Consider the following 17,487-nt stretch of genomic DNA (forward strand, 5'->3'; position numbering starts at 1 on the left):
AACTGGCTGGTCTGAGTGAAGGGCAGTTGGCAATCTGTATAACTAGCCAAACATTTTAAAACAGAAATATCTAAATTGATAGTGGCTATATTGACAAATTACTTTTGGGGACGGGAAATTTGGTTACTTTTTTCTTAGGATCTGCTTAGTTTTGCAAAGTGGCACACTGTTTGCTCATAGCATTCTTCTACTACTCAACTTCTTTGTAACAAATGTTTATGTTCTATTTAAAGTAACACTGTTAAGTGGAGAAGAAAACTAATGCAAACTTGAGTTTCTGCTGCTATGGTTTAAGCTAATTCTTGATTATTTTTACTTTTTCTCCTCCGGTCATTCAGGTTGGCTGAACTATCCATTAGAGAAAATTGGATTTTGGAGATGCTTGGAGAATATTATCCAAGGAGTGACAGGGGAAAAGCCAAGAGCAGATGACATGAAGTGGGCTCAGAAAGTTAAATAAAACTCATACCAGCCTTCTACATTTCTTATCTTTGTTGCCAACCTTTTTTTAAAAAGCCATGAGCCAAATGCAAGATTTATAAAGAAATAACGGACTCTCTAAAGCACAGACTAAAAAGTGCTAACATCAACTGCAATTAACTCATTCTTAAAAGAATACTTGAAATGTGAGTGGCTATTTTTCCGTTTGTACTGAGCACTTTTCTTTAGCCATGTCTGCTGATGTCTTAGGAAATACTTCATCACCAAGTCTCATAAAAAGCCATCAGGTGAGCCAGAGAGGAAGATGCACCATCACTTCTAATGCATTGGTGGCACAGTAAACATGTGTTGTATCAACATTATTTAACCTTAAAAATAGCTCATTGTCTAAAACCAATATGGAGAATAGTGGAGATAATTTGTCACTGCATTTTAAGAAGTCCCATCCAGATATACTGCATGAAAACAGCGTGTCAGAGCGATGGAAGCCAATAAAATTATCACCGTTTCAGTGTGTTTAGTGGTTGATAAATATATCGGTTCCATCTTTTCTGTCGTGTTGAGTCTTGTTAATGTGGTATGGAGCAGATTTTGAAATCCAGAGTCTATCAGTGGGTAAAGAATTCTTAAATAGCTTCAGTTTCTCTTAAAAATTAGAACAGATTTATAAGGAATTTGGGCAAGCCATTTCAGCTTTACATTAATACATTCGGAGTATCTGGATGGCACACTGTGTATGTGTATTCCAGGTGCTTGTATTAATTCTGAGTGCTCACAGATGGGATCTTGCTGGTATGTGTTTGTTTCAGTAATCACTTTTTAAAGCAGGTGTAGCATTGGGCACATCTGCAAATTGTCTTTTGAGAGCAAAAGGTATCAAATGTAACTTTAGCACAGAAATGTTAATGGTTGGTGTTTTTAAGGTGTGTGTTGGTTTCTGTAAATTAATATGAAGCCTTAAACTTTTCTGATGTAACATGGAATATTTTAATGTGATCTGAAAGTACATAATTTATAACAGCAGTTGGATAATACTAATCATGTTTGTTAAGTCCTGTTGCAGTTCTTCATTTATTTGTTGGTGTAAAGTCACACTTCATTGTCAACTCTTTGTCCGAAATATGTAGCATTCACAGGATGAATGCATGAGTCCTCCAGCAGCCTGGGTAAGGTGGGGAACTTGCAATTTCAATAGCTTTGCTTACCCTATAGCATTGTGGGGGTTTTATGTAATTATTTTTAACTCTTCAATTATGTAAGCCTCTGACATTATAACAAAGGACCATTCCAGTTTTCTACCCCTCTGCAGAAAAGATTTGCAACCAATTAGTGCTGAGAATTCTACATAGGGTAGACCCTTTGTTCAGTACTTGGGAGAGAAATACCCTACACTTTTATTCGTATCAGTCCCTTGCTGAAGTGAAGATGATCAGTATAGTAGCCATTTTCTTCCCTTTTTTGTGCACAAAAAAGAATATCTGAAATTAATTCCTCTTTTTCCCAGTTGTAATTCTTTGTACGTCCAGTATAAAATTAGTACACTTCAATGTGGGATAGTAAAGCCAACGCAACTTCAGTTTGGTCCCTTTGTTAATAAGAAGGTTGTATTTAAGATTAAATATTAGGTAAATTGTGGCTTATGCATAGCCTTGGTCTAAGAATCCTGGCCTTGTTTTAATTCTGAGTCTAAACTTTTAAATACCGTGAGCTACACCAGTGGTCAGCAACCCCCAAAGAGGTGCTGAGTAAGATGCCAGCCGATTTTCATCAGCACACAAGGTGGGAGCTCAGCCCTGCTTCTCTGCCCCCATAGAGTCAGGAGCCTCAGTGCTTCAGCTGGAAAAGGTAAAACTCAAGAGGACTGGTCATCATTCCCTAGACGCTGCCTGTGGTAGGCACTTTAGAGAAGGAATGAACTGGGCTGTCTGAAAGAACAAGTAGAATTAGCACCTTCTTTGCTTTCCCTCTTCAGAGGTGGTTTAATGTTTGAACAGTACTTTTGAAGGTAAGAGTCACTGTGCTAAGTATGACTTGTATGAACAAGTCTTGGCTTTGTCTCAGCAATTATTTTTCTGAAGAATGTGGCCTTTGCATTAACACTTTGGTACAGGAACCAGTGTTCTTTTGGTCTCATGCAATGTCCAAGTAGGAAGCTTTCTATTCTTGGACTTTAGGTGCTGAGGAGGAGACAACCTGGATTTAATTCCAAACTGACTTTGGTCTGGCTACTAAAATCTCTCTTCTCATGTTACTTCAGCTACTGATGGTGGCAGTTATGTGCCTCCTAGGGCCTGTAGATATGTTTTTGTGATGTAGCAGCTGGATCCAAATGGAATCTGAAGAAAGACTTCTTCCAGTTGTGCATTTGAATGTGGTGGGACTGAGGTTTCGTGGTGTGTGGTTTTTTTTTTTTTTTTGTTTTTTTTGTTTTTTTTGGGACTAGCCTTCAACTAGAAAAACTTCTGTAGAGTAGAATCTAAGTGTGTGCTTTGTGTTTACAGCCTTAAGTTAGCTGTGTAATGAGAATAAAACCTGCTGTCCTTTCTCTCTGAAGTTAAGTAGTCCAAACTAATAGTTGCAGATAACTTCAAAGATTTAGACACAGACTTTGCTTGGCAGTTAGACCTGACTGGAATTTCTTCCCTCTCTTGGGGACTGTGCACAATCTCTCAGTAATAAAATAATGGGAATGAACAAATCCCAATGGAGTTAAACAACCCATAGGCAGTTGTGGAATTTTCACTTGATATGTGGTGTTGTGGGTAAGAGTGATCATAAGGATGGCAACAGCAAAATCCTCCTGTTTTAAAGGATAAAATTTCTAGGGAAAGACAGAGTACAAGGGAGTAGTTCCTTGGAGTAAATTGTCAGCTCTCCATTGAAACAAATATAAAATTGACTTCAGGGGAGGTATGAATAAACCAGGTGAGGATTTTACCCCTAGACTTTTTTAAAAATGCTTGCAGGGCTTTGCTAACTTTATTCTGCCTTTGCAGAGTGTTAATGACTGGCTCTAGCAGCTAGTAATTGTTTGACCTATCTGAAATGAGTTGATGCACTTTTTTTAAGATCAGAAAAAGCATAATCAAACTTAGACTTGAAGGACTCAAGGGGTCATCAAATCCAGCCCCATGCTCTGAAGCATAACTAAGTATTTAATGCTAAGTAGGGTGGGAGAGTTATCTCCAGTGTCTTACATTTGACACTTGTATTAATACACTCCAGCATATTAACTTTTTTCACAATTGTGTAGCAATGTTGGCTCATTCAATCTCTGATCTACCATAATGCCTCAATCTTTTTTCAGCAGAACTACTGCCCAGCTGGTTATTCCCATTTTGGAGTTGTACTCTTAGATTTTTTCCTTCCTAAGGGTAGTACTTTGCACACGTCTTTATTGAATCACATCCTGTGATTTCAGACCAATTCTCCAACCTGTCAAGTCAATCTTGAATTCTAGTCCTTTTTTCCCCTAAAATGCTTGGAGCCCCTCCCAGCTTGCTGTCAGCTGCACGTTTTACAAGTATACTCACTTCGTTCTCCAAATAATTAATGAAAATATTGACTAGGACTGATCCCTCTGGGATCCTGCTGGATTCCTTATCCCAGATTCACAAGGAACCTGTGATGATGATTCTTTCAGGATGACTTTTTAAACCAGTTTTGAATGTACCTTTATATATATAACTGCTTTTCAGAAGTGCATAATGGACTGTCATACATCTTCTGTTTTCCCCTCCTATCTACTAGGCCAGTAACCTTGTCACAGAAGGAAGTTTAAGCTAGTATAGCATGATTTGTTCTTGAAAGATTCCTCATAATCATCTTGTTCTCTAGGTCAGTGGTTCCCAACCTGTGGGCTACTTGTGGCCTAGTCACCAAACAACGGCAGCCCATGTGACCTGCTCAGGGCCATATAGGTAATATATGTGGATGCAGCCCTCATAGCTACACATGTTGCCCACAATGGTAAAGTAAGTTGAGAATCATGGATCTAGGTGATTACAAATTGGTTGTTTCATAATATGCTTCAGTATTTCTCCAGGTATTGAAGTCTAACTGATATAATATTCCTCAGGTCCCCATGGTGCGCGCCCCCTGCCTTTTTAAAAAAAAAAAAAAAAAAAAAAAAAAAAAATGGGTACTATGTTTGCCCTCCTCTGGTCTTTTGGGACCTCCCCTTCTTCCAGGAGTCCTCAGAGATAGTTCATGGTTTTGAGATTTTATTCAGCTAGTTCCCTAAATACCCTAGGATACATTTTATCAGGCCCTGCTGACTTAAATACGTCTACCTTACCTGTATATGCTTTAGCTGTTCTTTCCTTACTTTTGGTTTGTATTCTTTACCCTTGTTAATGTTAACGTTGAGCGTTTGGTGACCATTAATAACATGTTTTGCATCGGTCTTCACTAAAAAGATTAAACACCTCAACCTTTGTGATTCCATCGGTTATTTAATTGCCTTCTCTGCCAAGAAAAAGACCTTCATTGTTCATCCTTCTCTGGCTCCTGGGGGGGGGGGGTGTGTGTGTGAGAAGAACCCTTGATAGATTTGTCATTTTGTGTCTACGCTTTCTTGATTGACCCTATCTGCTTTTGCTATTCTCTTATGCTCCTCCTTAGCCATTTGTCCATATTTCCTCCTCTTGTAGAACTCCTTCTTGGATTTTTGGTGTCACTGAAGAACTCTACATGGAAGCATATTGGCTTCTTACTATTTTTCCCCTTCTTTCCTTTACATTGGGACAGTTTTCAATTGGGCCTTACCTTGAGCAACTGCCAGCTTTCCTTTTATCCATGGGACCTGGCCTTACCAGTTCTCTGCATTTGTTAGTCATCTGTCCTCATTCTGGTGCTCTCACTCAGAGCTGTTCTTATTTTTGGATGCCCCTGTGCACCCATGTGTGCTCGTGCACTTACAGGATGGCCCTGATGGCGATCCGCTAGTTCTTCTCTAGCCCAGCTTCTCCATCCTTGCCCTCTGGCTGCTCTCTTAACCATCACCAGCAGGCCTGCCTCCTCCCTGCCCATGTGGGTCATGTTAGCCAGCTGGCCCCTGAGCTGAGGGCTCCCTCCTGCTACACTTGGGGGTGGAGAAGAGTCCCCAGACTGTAGCTTGGAGATGGCTCCAGGGAAGCCCCCAGGATCCAGCAGAAGCTGTGCTGGGGGAAGGTGGTGGAGGGAACCTGAGCACTGGCAGAAGTTAGGTAGGTGGCCTCAGGTAATTTTGTGCAGGGTCTCATTAATTATAAGGACGGCCCTCCTCTCGCTCCTTCCTTTCCTTACAGCAATGAAATCTATCATTTCACGATCTTTTACTCAGCCTGTCCTTCAGATATATAACCAATTTCTCCCTGTTGTTCTGAATCAAGTCTGGTTGTCCCCCTGGTTATGTCCTCCCATTACTGATACAAAAAGTTGTCCCCAGTACATTCCAAGAACTTTCTGGAGACTTTGTTTTGCTCTCTTCACTTTCTCCAATAGCTGTCTGGGTACTTGTCCCTTATTACCACTTGGTCTTGTGTTTTGGCCATTTCTGTTTGTTCTAGAAGTGCCTCAACCACCACCTCTTCTTGAGTTTTACAGTATATCCCTACCATGACTTCTCCTCTTGTCTTTACATAGTAACATTCTGCTGTATAATGCAACAGTCTCCCTGATTTTTACAAAGCATATTCTTCCTGAACAAGTTATACCATTCTATAACTATTCCAGATGTGAGCTTTAGCCCTGGCAAGTTGCAATCAGTGTTCCCTGTAACCTGAGTGCTTGGGTAGCTGCTTAGGAAAGAGTCAGGTGCTGCCCAGCTGATTAGCAGAGCATGCACCCACCCGGCAACACGGTTCAATTGGTGGTACACATCCACACGTGCCTTGGTGTGCACATAACCTAATGCATTCCTCCTATGGATGGAAAAAAATACAGGGAACATGGTTGCAATACCAATTAAATCATACTTCTGCTTGGGTTTTTCTCCTGTTTATTCCCTCTATTCCGTGCATGTGTGAGTAGACATCTACGATACTGAACAGTTGAACCAGTTTTTCCTCTTGATGCGTCTATGATCCAGTTGTAATTTTCCATGTCCCTCTGCCCACTCCCAGGAGCCACCCATCTGCGACCTTTTATTTCATGCTTAGCTGTGAGCATTTTTAACTAGGTTCAAAGAGTGAAAGCCCTTCTCACTAGGCTGGGGCACCAGTGAACAAAGATGCTGCTTCTGTTCTAAGACAGGTGTACCCTGGTATTCTGTCTTTCTCCAGCCTTTGTCCTTACAGCTATGGTTACGCTGACCCGAACCACTGGCAGCAGTACACAAATGGACAGTTTCAGATGCAAATGACCACTCATTTGCATATTTGCTTACTGGGAGATGCTGCTGCCGGCACAAAAAAAGCTGTGTAAACGTGGTTCTACGAGTGTCCCCGTGGGTGCTCCACAATAGGTGTTGGGCTCGCCCGGCGCCGCAGATCGGAAACTTTCCAGCAGTTTCTCCTGGATCGTGCATGCGCCGGCGCACGCTGCTCCCTTGCGCGTCCCCGGCCACGTGCGCGATCCGGTCCCCACCAGTTCCTTCTCAACCGCCATCGGCTGCAAACGGAATCCGCACAGGCTACGGCCAGAGTCAGATTAGCTAGAGTTTTTTACGTGTAAATTGTTTTTTCTTTTCACCAAAAAAAAAAAATAAAATATATATATATATATATATATATATATATATATATATATAAAAAGAGAGAGCGAGAGGAGCGGAGAAGACGCGTGGACGTGAAGGCCAGTAGGCCTCCTGCCTCTGCAGGCTGGTGTCAGCGACGGGTAAACAGGCACGAATTAAGTGCCCTATTAACAGCAAAAAGAGTCACCGCGATGTCCTCTTCAGGCTTTAAAAAGTGTGAGTCCTGCCGCGAAGCTATGCCGGCCTCCGATGGGCATAGCGAATGCATTCGGTGCCTGGGGGAATCACACTTACCCAGAAGTGTTCCCACTGTGCTAGGCTCACAGCCAGGGCCAGGAAAAACAACAGAAATGCGGCTGAAAATGCTCCTGTTTGGTAAGGCTCTCCAGCCTGACTTGCTGGAGAGGCCTCAACCAGAGGGACCCCCTGGGCTCCACAAAAGGAAGGCGGCTTCCCTAACCCCCTCGGTGCAGAAACGGAGGAAGCGCTCTCCAGCCCGATCCCTGCTGGTGGTCTCAGCAAGTGGGATGGGCGGAGCACACAGCCCCCAGCCGCATACTCAAACAAGCGGCAGCGCAGCAGCGCACGTGGCAGAGGCTGAGCCTCTGATTACCAAACAGCCGGCACGCGCAGCACTCAGAGCAGCGGCCAGGCAAGCACTGGAACTGGCGGCACCGCCACAGGCGGCAGTGACCCCTGCAGCGCCAGCGGTGCAGGGCCAACAGGCACGGAGCCTGCAGGCACCAGAGGACGTTATCCGCGCGGCACCGCAACTGAGTGGGCCGAGCACGGCGCCGACAGCAGGGCCGAGATCCCCGGCACGGGAGGGGGCGGTGCCAGCCCCGCAGGGGAGGGGAAAGGCGAGAGCAAAAACCCGGCACCGCAGCCCTTCTCTAGACAGGGCTGCAATGCTGCTATCAACAAGCCCTCCCCTTATGCTGCACACACCACCCAGAAGATCTGGGTCTCCACCGGCCTATCCAGAGCCGCCGCCTCCGTTCCTCCAACCAACGTCACCATGGCTTGGGCCACCTTCGCCCTTTCTGGGATTGGATCCCTTGGAGTACTATCGCAAACCAGCTTCACCGTTATCTGAATCATCGCGGAGATCTCGCTCTCCCAGACGTCAGGGGTACGCACCCCGAGAGTGGTCCAGGTCTCCATCCCTGGACCCGTGCCCGTGCTGCCATGGTCGTTCTTATCATGCTGGACACAGACACCCCAGGCATACACCTAGGGGCAGGTCCGCCCCCCCGGCCATCCAATACCCCTGTGGACACTCCCGGCCGGGGATGGAAACACAGCTGGCTCAAGGAGAGTTAATTGTAGAACCCCAAGACTTTCCTCTGCAAGCCTCCAGTGAGCGGGCGTACCATCGGCCACAAGAACCTGAGAGTTTGAGGGAGGCTTACCCTAGTGGTTCCTCCTCGTCCTCCCCTGACGAGGCCACAGCCCCCGGGGACGTTGCTCCCCCCCAACGACCTCAAACAGTTTCAGGAGCTGTTTAAAAGGGTGGCTTTCACGCAAGGCATCCAAACGGCAGAGGTACAGGAGAAACATCACAAACTCCTGAAAAATTTGAGACCCCCGGCTTCATCCAAAATCGTTATCCCGCTCGACAAAGCCATTATGGAGTCAGCCACTACCATATGGCAGACCCCGGCCTCCGCTCCGCCTATGAACAAGAGAGCAGATAAGAAGTACTTTGTCCCGGCGAAGGGCATGGAGTTCCTCTTTAGTCACCCACAACCAAACTCACTGGTGGTAGAATCGTCCCAGCAGAGATCAAAGACTTCTCAGTAGAAATTGGGGGGTTCAGATAAAGATGCCAAGAAGCTAGAGCTGTTTGGCATGAAGGTGTATTCCTCCTCCACCCTGCTATTGAGAATGGCAAACCTATGCAGCACATCTAGCGAACCATAATTTTGATAACTACTCCAGGCTTACTTCTCTCATGGATTCGCTTCCGGAAGATAAGAAGCCGGTGCTAAAGGTGATTGTGCAAGAGGGCTACGTGGCTTCGAGGACAGGAGTCCAGATCGCCCTGGACGTGGCGCACACGGCAGCACGCTCAACGGCTACAGCAGTGGTCATGCATAGAGAATCCTGTCTCTAGACATCGGGTATCCCGAGGGATCTGCAGGCGAAGATTGTGGATCTTCCCTTTGACACGCAGAAGTTGTTTGCAGACTCAACCGACTTGGTCCTCCACTCCAGTAAGGACTCCAGAGCTACACTTAGAACCCTGGGTATTTTATACCCCTCCATATAGGAAGAAAAAGTATTACCCTCAGCAAAGACGATACCTGTACCAACCACAGCGTGCTCAGTACCAACGGGGCTACGACCAAGGGCGACAGCAACAGCAGCAACAGTATAGAACTTCCAGGCGACGTCCTCAACAAAGCCGCGCATCCTCAGGGCAGGCCCAAAGGCAACAAGTTTGACGGGCAGGTCGAGGGCTGCACTATCACTACCATCGCGCAATGCCATTCCCAGCTAATGTTCCATCATCGCCTCCAACCATTCCACCCCAATGGCAAAAGATCACCGCAGACAAATGGGTACTGGAGATCATAGCCACGGGTTACGCGATCCCCTTCCAGTCACTCCCACCGCTGAAACCTCCGCCCAGGCCCCACCTCAGGGACGCTTCCCACGAGGCGAGACTCAAACAGGAGGTGGACCATCTTATGTTCATAGGGGCGGTGGAAAGAGTGCCGGAGCAATTCCAGGGGAAAGGCTTTTATTCACGCTACTTCCTTACAGAGAAGAAAACAGGAGGCTGGAGGCCCATCTTAGATCTTCGGGGCCTCAACCAGTACTTGCGCAAACAACGTTTTTGGATGATCGCAGTCGCCTCCATACTCACGGCACTGGACGATGGAGATTGGTTTGCAGCCCTCGACTTTCATATAATGATCCACCCGGCACACAGGCGCTTCCTCCATTTTATGGTCGGCAAGGAGCATTTCCAGTACAAGGTTTGGCCTCTCCTCGGCCCCCAGAGTCTTTACCAAAACCCTGGCAGTGGTGTCAGCCTACCTGCACAGACAGGGGGTATTTATGTTCCCATACCTGGACGACTGCCTATTGAAAGGGGCCTCGAAGGCAGAGGTCCTACGCATGATACGCATAACAGCAGACACGTTTTCATCGCTGGGCCTAGTCATCAATCTCGCGAAGTCAAAGACCAACCCCACACAAGACATAGAGTTTATAGGGGCACGTATAAACTCTATTACAGCAAGGGTGTATCTACCCAACGCCCGCTTTCGCGCCATCAGTTCGCTGGTGCAAGTCACTACATACAGCCCCACGGTGCCGGTCTTAACGTGCTTGCAGCTGCTAGGCCACATGGCGGCGGCGACGTTTGTGGTGCAGAATGCCAGATTGCATATGCGCAGCCTACAACATTGGCTGGCGAGCGTCTACAAGCCGGCATCCCACACTGTCCACAGGGTGGTGTCGCCCACGACAGAGGTGCGCAGATCCCTGCAGTGGTGGGTAAACCCCAAGAACCTGCTAACAGGGGTACCCTTTCACCAACCACAAATCTCTATTTTTCTTACTATCGACGCTTCCCACATAGGATGGGTAGCACACATTGGTGACAAGGTGACGCAAGGACTATGGTCCCCTGCGGAACAGTCACTGCACATAAATGTACTGGAGCTCAGAGCAGTGTTCAATGCCTGCAAACACTTTCAAGACCACATACAGGGCAAAGTAGTCGGGATCGATACAGACAACACCTCCACCATGTTTTATATAAATCGACAAGAAGGAGCCCGATCCCGTGCCCTATGTGCGGAAGCAGTCCAGCTGTGGAACTGGTGCATCGCCAACAATATAACGTTGAAAGCCTCGTATTTGCCGGGCGCTCACAACGTGAAAGCAGACCAGCTGAGCAGGCGCTTCGCACTCACGCACGAATGGCAGATCCACTCCAATCTGCTACGACCGATCTTTCACACATGGGGGTTTCCCCAGATCGACCTGTTTGCCACTCAGCACAACAAGAAGTGCCCCCAGTACTGCTCCAGGGCAGGATTGGGGCAGGGGTTCCTGGGGGATGCATTCATGATTTCATGGAAGGGCCCCCTACTTTACGCGTTTCCCTCCACAGTGCTCATCCACAAGGTCTGGCAGAAAGCCAGAAGGGAGAGAGCCCGCATGATTCTAGTAGTCCCAACACGGGATCGACAGCAATGGTTCCCCTTGCTTCTGCGCATGTCGGACCGCCCACCGCTCCCCTTTCCGGTGGCGCCAGACCTACTCACGCAGGCCCAGGGGTCCATAGTGCACCCAGACCCTCAAGGTCTGCGCCTACAAGCATGGCTAATCCATGGCTCAGCTCCCTAGAAAGCACATGTACGGAGGGAGTACAACAAGTCCTGGAAAGTAGCTGAAGGACCTCCACCAGGAAGACTTACAAGCAGAAGTGGACTCGATTCACTGCCTGGTGTTCCACCAAGCAGTTAGCTCCCCTTGACGTTCCTATACCTGTAACACTAGAATACTTATTGGACCTCAAGAGGGGCAGGCTTTCCCTATCCTCGCTAAAAATCCACCTCGCCGCTATATCTGCTTTTCGGCATGCAGAGGAGGGGCCCACGGTATTTGCCCATCCTATTGTTACCAGGTTCCTGAAGGGGCTGGTAAACCTGTACCCCCCTCGGAAACCGCTTCCACCATCGTGGAACTTGGACTTGGTGCTCAGCACGCTAACGGGCCCACCATTTGAACCCTTAGCCACAGTTCCCCTACGTCTCCTTACGATAAAAACAACCTTCCTCCTTGCAATTACATCAGCTTGCGGGGTGAGTGAGCTCGCAGCAGTTATGGCAACGCCGCCCTGCACAGTATCCTCAAAGGAGGTGGTAACTTTACAGCTGCACCCAGCCTTCGTTCCAAAAGTTTCTTCAGAGTTCCACCTTAACGAACCCATAGTTTTACCCTCGTTTTTACCCGAAGCCTCACAGCTGCAGCAAGGAGGCACGCCTACATCTCCTGGATGTGAGGAGGGTGTTGGCCTTCTACATAGACGGAACTAAGTCCTTCTGGAAAATGGACAGACTTCTAGTCTCTCTCACTCCCAGGTCAAAAGGTGAGTGTCTCTCTTCACAGAGAATCTCGAAGCACATTGTGTCCTGTATAAAAACGTGCTACGAACTTCAAAAGACTCCTTTGCTGGCCCCGCCTAGGGCTCACTCCACCAGGGCAGTGGCGGCGTCAACAGCCTTTTTCCAAGGGCATCGCGTTAAAAGACACCTGTAGAGCGGCGACCTGGTCATCCTATGACGCCTTCGCCAAACATTATGCACTACATCGGGTATACCAAGAGGACACCCGTCTGTCGACAGCAGTCCTTTTGGGGGCAAGCTGCACATAAACGGATCACCCACCTCCTTACTTGGGTTACTGCTGGGTAGTCACCTATTGTGGAGCACCCATGGGGACACTCGTAGAAGAAAGAGAAGTTACTCACCGTAGTAACGATGGTTCTTCAAGATGTGTCCCCCTGCGTGCTCCACCACCCGCCCATCCTCCCCGCTTCAGATCTCTGTTTAGTGTTTTTCAGGAGCATCTCAGGCGGTTGGTCAAGGAACTGGCGGGGACCGGATCGCGCATGTGGCTGGGGATGTGTAAGGGAGTGGCGCGCGCCAGCGCATGCGCGATCCAGGAGAAACTGCTGGAAAGTTTCCGATCTGCGGCGCTGGGCGAGCCCAACACCTATTGTGGAGCACCCACAGGGACACATCTCGAAGAACCATCATTACTACGGTGAGTAACTTCTCTTTCTGCTGACAAAAACCACCCCCCTTTCTTGGCAGCCTCTTATGCCTGATCTATTGTTTTTCTTCCCAGGCATAAGAGGCTGTGGACAAAGGGAGGGGTTTCACCACCAGAACCACTTTTTACACAGCTTTTTTTTGTGCTGGAGGCAGCCTCTGGGGGTGAGTGAATAGGCAAATGAGCATCCATTTGCATACTGCTGCTGGCTGTTAGGGTCAGCGTAACCATAGCCTACCAGAATAGCATCTCAAAAGGCCTCCACTCAACATCATTGGTGCACCCCTAAAGGCATCTACAGTTTTCACGTATCTCTGTCTGGGCCTTAACTCTTGAGGGGGAGGACAGATAAGAACATTGCTTCCTTCACCCTTTGCCCCCAGAGCCCTGTAGACACTGTTGATCTGCTCTGACCCATATTGGCCATAAAACTAGTGCTCAGGTGGCTGGTCAGAGTGATAGACAACTACCTCATGTCCTTGACATGTCCAATAGTGAATTCTTCATCTGTTCACCTACATGGTGTCATACACTACAATAGCAAGACATTAAAACCAATGATTACTACTGGTGGGGTTTTTTTTGTGCTGGTACTTGCTGGTATTGAGTACTGGTAACTTGGCAGCTCCAGCCATGGGATTGGCTGCAGAACCATGTGAGTACTGGCACCTCTCTCTTGTGGTATTTTTTTTCTTTTTAAGGCACTGATTACTACCAACTACAGAGAGCCATTTCATTCTGCTGCAAGTATGTAGATCCCAAAACATTGTGTTGCATAGTCTGAACTGGCTATGGCATGTGTAATGCTGCTCTCTACCGGCTGGAATTACACTTGTGTCATTGGCTGCTCCTGTGCTTTTGGAGCAGTTTAGAGCAGAGACTTATTCCTGCTGTGGCTTCCATGAAGTTACAAGCAGGAAGGTGTATTGCAGGGGTCGGCAATAAATGGTCCCCCGACTGGAGGCAGTTCAGCAGAGATGGCAACTCTCCCAGGGCTAAGTGCTTTATTTACCTGCACAGCCACAGCTATGGCCACTCATGGCTCCTGTTAGCCAACAGGAGCTGCAGGTAGTGGCCTGTGGCCAGGCCACCCGTGGTGCATAGTGTACTGGTAACCCTGATGTCCTAAGTAACTGTGGATTTATTAGTACCACTTCTAGAGCAGTGAGGCAAGGTCTGACCTGAAGAAGAGCTCGGTATAGCCTGCGAGTGAGTTTAATACAAATTTCTGTTGGTATAAAAGAAAAGACACTACCTCATCCACCCTTTTTACTATTGGGACCTACAACTTCCCCACCACTCATTTCTTTAGCACTTTTTTCTGATTTCAGAAGTCGTCTTAGACAACTTGCTGAGCCTCAATGTATGTCTGTGAAGATGGGGGATATGCATGTTCACAAATAGTTACTGAAGTGTGTTAACCTTAAGTGACCTACAAGTCTCAAAGTGACTCGGGTGCAGAGCTAAGACCAGAATCCAAGAATACTGTAACTCATGCTTCCCTCAACATGTAAATGAAGCCAATATAGAATTTGGCCCTTGTTTGTTCTTAATTTTAAATTTTTTTTAAAAAAAAGTGCTGATATAGCTACGTTGATTTAAATCAATCTTGCTAAGAGGTTGAAAGCTAAAAGCCTAGCCCTACTTTACCTAGTTTCTGTTGCTTGTATTGTTAGCTTACCTTGGTTGTGTAGACAGAGCTGAAGACTTAACTGCTGCTATTTCAATAAATTTGCAATAACTTTGGCTGCATCTAAATGATGCACAGTCTATTTAGAAATAAATTCAAAATAATGGGTGCATTATTTTGATTCTGGTAAACCTCATTTCCTGAGGAGTAACACCTATTTTGAAATAGCACTGTGGACCCAGAAACACTATTTTTGAAATGCACTGTGTGTCTGGTTGTGTTATTTCAAAATAGGGTTGTCATGTAGGCATAGCCTTACAGTCCTCCTCCGTCTAAAATGGACAATGATCCTGAGTTTTAATACTAACAACTTCTTCCCCCCTGACAAATTGCCAAAGAATAAAACAGTTTGCATGGTGTTGGAGAACAAGATTTTAATGCAAATTATGGATTCATGCATCTGACCTTGATAGTCAGAAATGTCAGTTACGGTATCAGCAACTACTGCCCTCAAGAAAGGGTGGGATGGATGCTAAATTAATTCAGATAATGCAGCCATGTATATCATCGAGAAGAGAGGCATGTTTTAGATTCATGGGGCACGTCTTTGCTACCTGCGTGATCAAGAGGCAGCAATCGATCAATGGGAGTACATCCAAAAGGAAACAGTCTTGTTTGTATTTGCATCCCCCGCTAAGTGATGGCAAGCTCATTGGGTGCAGATGGCTGTCCTGTACCTGAGCAGCAACATAAGCTAGAGCAAAGGTATAACTGACTTTAGATGCAGGCCTGGTGGTGGGGGTCAGGGTAGTTGCCACAGGCCCTTTAAGTTGCTGCTGGAGTGGTGAATAGCATGCTTCAGGTGCCTCTCAGGGCTGACTTGAGGGTGGGGGACCTGAGTATGGCATGCTCCAGGCAGTACTGAGGGCTGGCTGTCCCAGACCCACCCCTTCTTCCTGAGGACCTACCCCTTCTCTGAGCATAGCTCTGCCCCCCATTTCCCCTGACTTCCAAGGGTCCTGCTGAGTGTTAGCCCCCCCACCCTGAACACTAGCCCAGAGAGACCCTCTGAAGTATGTTACCATTATGCTCCACTTTCATAAACAAGCTAAATTAACTTAAGCTCTAATTTCCCATGTGCTGGAAGCAACAGTCCTACATAGGGCCTACTGGAGAAATGCTAGAATTCATGTGAGGGCATTTAACTAATCTTTCCTTGACATGCTGTAGTGAAAGGGCTGAGCTTGGGTCAGCTGGGCTGTGGGATCCTGAAGCTTTGGAGAACATTTTGTTTTGTGTAACCTGCAGCAGTCTCATGGCTCCAGCTTATCACCCCTTGAAGCTCCTGTTCCTACCAGCCCCCGATCAGGCGCCAGCTCCATCACAGTGGTGCTCTGTCCTGGCATGTCCTCACCACCCTGTCATTGGGGTGGGTAGTTGGGTGGGTGCTGGCAGATTTGGTTTCCTGTTACCTGGCCTGTGTGCTGAAGCCCTGCTCCAACCCAGAACCTTCTCCCGCATTCAGCCCCTGAGCCCTGGCATCCCAGATCACACTGCACATCTTCCCTGCTACTAACATAGCATAAGAGAGAAAAAGAGGCACAATCAGGACTCCCCTGCATCATGCTGACACTTAGCTGTATTCAGTTCCTTGTGTTCTTTGCAAACCCCATGTATGCTAGGGCAACCTTCAAGCTGCTGTGAACAAGGCAAGAAGCATGATTTTGAAGAAAGCACTGGGCCAGTACATCTAATGCTCTACGTCACTTTTACAGGACCTTACTGACTTTCACTCTGGACTAAAGTTACACTGAGGTTTCTATTTTGGGATATGTCTGTATTCCAAAATAAAAACCCTGCAGCCAAACACCTCACTTGCAATAGCCCTGCTATTCTGAGCACGGTATTTCATTTCTGCTATCCCTTGTTGCAGACACTTATTTAGAACACTGGTGCTGTGTAGCCAGCATCAGGTTCAATATAAGTTACCTTAAAACACAAATTGTGTAAGTTATTTTGAGACAGGGCTACAGAGCACCCCTAACGGGCAGCTGTTTTGCCCGTTTCCGAGAATGTGTATCATGAAATGAGCAGCGAGCTGTGTATTTCCATAGATGTGGGGTGGCCCCTGCTGGAAAGGAGATGTACTGAAGCAGCCACAGGTGGGTAATGTCTCACATTCCTCCTCCCACCCAGCTAAAGTTCAACATTGTTGACACTTTTCAGAACCATTGTTCTCTGGTTAGAGATCCAGCATGGACAATATTCTCTCACAAGGCACAACACTGCAGCAGTTCTAAAAGTATGGAAACAGGTGGTGTATTGGAAATTGTTTTGCAACACTAAACATCTGTATCTGATTTGCATTTGCATCTGATGAAGCGGGTCTTTGCCCATGAAAGTTTATGCTCCAAAATATGTTAGTCAATAAGGTGCCACTGGACTTCTTATTCTTGAAGATACAGATGACCCCAGCTACCTCTCTGATACTTGTCACTAAATATAGCGTAACTCTAAAATACATACTCCAATAGATACTGAGTGGTTATCAGAGACACTAATACAGTATTATTCTCTCTAGTCTTCCCATAGATCAGCTTTAGCGTCTCACACAGACATGCTGTAGAGTCTCCTTTCTTTTCCCCTAAAAGTAGGATTGCCATCTTTCTTTTCCTACAAAACTGAATACCTTTGCCCTACCCTGCCCCCACTGCTTGCTTAGTCACTCACTCATTTTCACTGGGCTGGCTCGGGGCTGGGGTGCCAGAGTGAGGACTTTGGGGTGGGGCCAGAAATAAGGCTAGAGTGCAGGAGAGGGTTCCAGGCTGAAGCAGTGGGTTTGGATACAAGATGGGGTATGGGCTCTGCAGTGAGATGAGGGTGTAGGGGGCAGGAGGGGCCTGGGGGAAAGCTGAGGGGTTCAGAATATGGAAGGAGGCTCTGG

The 17,487-nt window shown here is 47.0% G+C and overlaps 1 protein-coding gene across 1 annotated transcript in view; it reads left to right on the forward strand.

Moving 5' to 3' along the window:
- The window catches only part of PEDS1 (plasmanylethanolamine desaturase 1), a 34,462-nt gene extending 29,610 nt beyond the window's left edge, over nucleotides 1–4,852 (forward strand). The window contains exon 6 of the mRNA XM_075011657.1: nucleotides 339–4,852. Coding sequence (XP_074867758.1) covers nucleotides 339–460 — 122 coding nt within the window. The 3' untranslated portion in view covers nucleotides 461–4,852. The remainder of the gene's footprint in view (nucleotides 1–338) is intronic.
- Nucleotides 4,853–17,487: the final 12,635 nt, after the last annotated feature.

The sequence above is a fragment of the Carettochelys insculpta genome, chromosome 17 (genome assembly GCF_033958435.1).
Source record: "Carettochelys insculpta isolate YL-2023 chromosome 17, ASM3395843v1, whole genome shotgun sequence".
NCBI lineage: Eukaryota > Metazoa > Chordata > Testudines > Carettochelyidae > Carettochelys > Carettochelys insculpta.